We start from the raw sequence: 4,931 nt of genomic DNA, 5'->3' as shown, positions 1-4,931 counted from the left end.
AGGACTGAGGAAATCGGGACGGAGGGGTTTCTGCTGTCATGGGGGTCCCAGAGACCGACTCAGGTGCGAACGGGCTGAAAAGGTAAGAACTTAAACAGCGTTTTACTCCCTTCAAAATAAAACAGAGCTTTAGTTTAGTGCAGAGCACCAGTTTAAACAGGGTGGAGTGTGAATAAGCGTTTTTGGCTTTAAAATGAACATGACGCACAGATTAGTCACTATTTAACTATTTTAGGCGGACTAAAGAAGAGAAGTCACACAACACAGTTACCATAAGACACATAGACTTTTTCTCAGTGAAATTTAAATGATTAGCCCTTTTGGAACCGCTGTCAGCTGACAGGACCGAGTAAGTAATAACAGGTATTTAAATTACCACGTAGACAAAAAGAGACGCAAAACTAAAAAAAAACAAACTAGGTTTTCCATTCATAACAACCGAGGAGAATATATTTTAAACGTCATCGTGTGCGTATTTTACGCACAGAAGCGCACAAAGGATCTGACCGGAAATCATGCTGTTTACCTGATGAGTAAATGAGGTCCCACCTTTAGGCCAGACTCAGCCCAAACACCAGCTTCTCTGGAGCTGCAGACACCCACTGACATCGACCACCACGTATTCATCCGCTTGTGGGTAATATAAGCGACAGAGTCACGAGTTTTGTCTGGTTTCGATATAATGTGGCTTCATAATGACTTTTAATGAGAAGTTCTTGGTTCTCCCAGAGTCTCTGAGAGCTCCTATAACAGTGCATCATAGCCTCATGGGAAATTATTTGTCTTCTTTGATATTGTGAAATTGTACTTAATTGTACAGCTATCAATAAAGACAATAAAGACAATAATGACAGCTAATATTGTTATTAAAGAGAGAACCTTAAGAACCTTTAGCCTTTAGAGTGGGACTGACTTGTATGTTGATTTTGTTGCAGTCATATCTGATATACTAGACTGTGTTTCCTTTGACTCTGGGGGTAAATCAAGTGGTGTCTGACATTAAAATAAAAAGACTCATTATCTTAATCAATCACCAATCATCCACCTCTGAGCCTGGTTCTGTCAGTGGTTTCTTCCCGTTAAAGGGGAGTCTTTCCTGCCACTGTCGCCTAATGCCTGATGGGTGGGTCATGTGGGGATTCTTTTATTCCTTAACTTTGAATACTTGAATCACTGGGTCTCTCTCATAATTAAAGAGTTTGGTGCAGACCTGCTCTTTAATTATGAGAGAGACAATATTCACAAGGCGGTTGATTTTTCACTAAATGGGACCAAAATCTATTAAATGAACACAATGCTGTGTTGAAGAGGGCTTGAAACTCGTGATTGAGGTGATAAACTCATCAGGAAAGTGTTTACAGAAGTAAAAGTAATCAAATGAGAAATAGGGTCATTTTCTCATGGGCCTATTTTGTCGGCCATTAGACAGAACACAGGTTTAAGGTCCTTCTGCATTGGCTTCACATTTACATCCACTTATTTTCTACAGTCAATAGTTGAGATTGTTCCTCGTAAATAACGTCAGTACTGATACTCTGCACATTTGGTTGATATCATTGGTTAATATTTTAATGTTAGAACCTAAAACTTGACTCTACATATTGTACCTTTAATGTCACTCCCCTATCACTCACAGCTAGTCTCACTCTATTTAAGCCAACAACACTGTTTATTTCCGGTTTGTCTGTCTGAACTCAGTCAGGCGCATTTAGTTTCAAAAGCAGGCAGCCAATAACTTGACCGATGGAGCTCCAGGGAGGCTCGGCGGGCCCTGCTGCTGCAGCTGCCCGGGTTAAGACACTCACCCGTCGGCCCATACTCGTGTCAGCTCTCCGCCTCTGACCCACCTTCATGGAGGAGTTCGGCGTCCTTCTGTCCGTCTTATCCGCGTGTCCGCTGGGATCACGGAGGTTCTTGGGGTTATTCTCCGGTGAGGTGCAGGTGATCACCGCGTCACAGCAGTAAAGCTTTGAGGCCGCTGGCTGTTTTCTCAGTTAAAGGTCTGATTCAGGGATCCAGGCACATTTTGTTGCGGCGTTTCAGTCTCTCTCTGTGTGTGTGTGTGTGTGTGTGTGTGTGTGTGTGTGTGTGGGCCGCTGTGTGACCTGCTGGCTGCTTGGCCTCACCTGGTCTTATCACTGCGGTCCTCCTCCTGCGCACTAATACATAATACCGTCCATCTTTAAAGTGGCCTGTCACAGAGGAGACCATCACAACATCCCTGTGATGCAGGTTGTATGTTCTTATTCTTAGATGTCCCTGTGTGGGATCAATAAAGTTTATCTTTAGGACTGCAATTAACAATTAGTTTCATTCTTTATTTCATGAACACGAGACAAGGCCAGAGTCGGTCCTAGTTTCTCAGAGCTCAGATGTCAGGTTTGGTCTGACCAGCAGTCTAAACTGTAAAATCTACTTTAATGTTAAGACCAAGAAAAGCAGCAACTTTTTTGTTTTTTCTGCTGTCATTGTCAAAGGATCCAAAGCAAAGCAACATGATTGTAGGAAGTCACCGAGCTCTGTCACTGTACTTGGGGACCCTTGGGTATTAGATATTAGCTTTATGGCTTTAAGGATGTAAACATCTCCCTCACATCATTCACAGTTCATTTAGAGTTTTTTCATATTCAGATAAGCATCCTAACAATATTAATATTAATGGAAATGAGATAAAAGCAACTATCCAGAGCATTTAATCTGTCTCTTAAACTTTGAGCGCTGCTCAAAACATAGAAAAGTTGCACTTAAAAGAATTAAACAGAAGCATTTCTTTCCACAATCCTCCTCCGTGTTAGTAGCACTAATTAAACTTGTCTACAGTCTGTTCTTTGGTTGGTCCAAAGAACAGAGGGACATTGTTTCTGTAAAGACTTGTTGCTGTTAAAAGTGAATTTGTTTTCATGCATCTTTGTAGTCTGCAGGTGACGACGTAGCACTACATTTCACAGTTCAGTGTTTTTTTGTTGTAGCTCCTCCGCTAGCAGAAGACTTCCTCCTGACTCCAGATTACTGTTTTGTTTTAAATCCCAACAAATGTTCTGCAGTTTATTCCAGTTTGACTTGTTTTTGATTTCACATGTTAATTACCTCTGAAGGGATTAAGCAGGTTTATGTAAAGTAAGATATCACTGAGAAACAGGACTTTTTTCCCAGTATAAAGGATGGGGCATGGGTAAGGTCAGGGACGGGGGTACATGCTGGTATCCTGAAAACAATGAGACGTTAGTTACTCTAGTTTTGAACTGATGATTTGGCCCACTAACCATCAAAGTCAGCAGTTGGCGTGGCAACACCCAGCACACGGAGACAGTTAAAGTACTTTAAAAACCTTTGGTGCAGATTGCAATTTGCATAAGAAATCGTGCTCCTCCTCCAAGTAAAAACACACAGACATGATATTTTTAGATTCAGTGTGACTTATGCTTTCCAAGGACATGATTATATCCATTGTGACTAATTGTTCATAAATCCCCCAGGATTCATTAAGTTTGAAGTGTTCCTTAGTATCAAAGTAATCAATACAAGAATACATTGCAAACAGGAGCTGCTATAAACAAACTCAGCATAGTTTTAATGGTACCAGTTTTCCAAAATGTAAATGAATACAGACACCCCATTGTAGCCCACAGCTAACTCACTGACTCCATTGAAACATTATACATTCCACAGTTTACATCCTAATTAAGTTCTCACCAGTTTTAACTTTGCCTTTCTTGTCCTTTTAGACAACTTGTGGAGATCCTGCATTGTCAGAAGAAGCCTTTGTTACACTCCTGGTTCCAGTTCCTGCTCCTGTCTAGTCTAGTACTCTTCACTTTGTGTTACACTCTGTCCAGCTACTCTCCTTCGTGGTGGGAGAGCTTTGCACTCCAAGACCACTACCATAGGTTTCTCAATCGGACCAATCAGGTCTATCTACCTCCTCCTTTTCGTATCCATCCAAAACACAGAGTTAAACCAAATGAAACCCTTGGAGCTGCAGAACTCGCTACTGTACCACCTACAGGCACTCAGTACCACCAAGCCTACCCACGCAACTACCACTTTATCATGGATAACACAGAGGCATGCAAGAACAACACTCCTTTCCTGGTCCTGATGGTTCCAGTGGCACCAAAGAACGTGGCAGCTCGGGACGCCATCCGGCAGACATGGGGCAGAGACCGCCTGGTTCAGGGCGAGGTGGTGCTTACTCTCTTCATGCTGGGCCTGTCTAGAGGAGCTGATGCTGAGCAGCTCAAACAGGAGAATCAGCAGCACCACGACTTGATCCAGAGTGACTTTATTGACTCTTATCTCAATCTGACCATCAAAACCATGGTGATCATGGACTGGCTGGCCACTCGCTGCCCCACCGCAGCGTACGCCATGAAGATCGACTCGGACATGTTCCTGAACATCGACAACTTGGTGATCATGCTACAGAAGCCGGGGATTCCCAAGCTGAACTACCTGACCGGGATGCTCATGTGGAGCAGGTCGGTCATCCGTTCGAAGAGCTCCAAGTGGTACGTCCCTGAGGAGATGTACCCAGAAGCCACGTACCCGACCTACGTTCTGGGTATGGGGTATATTATCTCCAACGACCTTCCAGAGAAATTTGTGGAGGTCTCAAAATCAATCAAACCCTTTAACATAGAGGATGCTTATATTGGAATGTGTATAAAAAAGTTAGGACTTGGACCCACATCACCGCCAAATCCCTCCCAGTTCAAGACCTATAACACAAGATATGATCGCTGTGAATTCTCCAGGATCATCACCTACATCCTTGGGTCTTCGCAAAACTTGGTGAAATACTGGGCAGACTTAAAGAAGCCTGGACCACCTTGTTAGGACAATAATGACTACAGGTGCACTGAGAAATCACTTAGGCGGAAGGGAATTATGAGATTAATTTATTTATAGATTTCTACTGTTCTGGTGCATCA

General features: G+C 42.9%; 1 protein-coding gene across 1 annotated transcript; it reads left to right on the top strand.

Moving 5' to 3' along the window:
• Positions 1-4,931, top strand: LOC139198746 (beta-1,3-galactosyltransferase 5-like). Its single transcript, XM_070827677.1, has 2 exons — positions 1-82; positions 3,726-4,931. Exons 1-2 carry the CDS (start codon positions 39-41, stop codon positions 4,834-4,836), a joined length of 1,155 nt encoding a protein of 384 aa, XP_070683778.1. The 5' UTR covers positions 1-38; the 3' UTR covers positions 4,837-4,931.

This window comes from Pempheris klunzingeri, chromosome 3, assembly GCF_042242105.1.
Source record: "Pempheris klunzingeri isolate RE-2024b chromosome 3, fPemKlu1.hap1, whole genome shotgun sequence".
Taxonomy (NCBI): Eukaryota; Metazoa; Chordata; class Actinopteri; order Acropomatiformes; family Pempheridae; genus Pempheris; species Pempheris klunzingeri.
Note: the sequence above shows the minus strand (reverse complement) of the source record. Positions and strands in the feature narration are given on the sequence as shown.

Coding starts and splice junctions, on each gene's coding strand:
- LOC139198746 (XM_070827677.1), top strand. CDS start 39: ATGGGGGTCCCAGAGACCGACTCAGGTGCGAACGGGCTGAAAAG. Junction 83..3,725: donor GGTGCGAACGGGCTGAAAAG/GTAAGAACTTAA, acceptor TTGTCCTTTTAG/ACAACTTGTGGAGATCCTGC.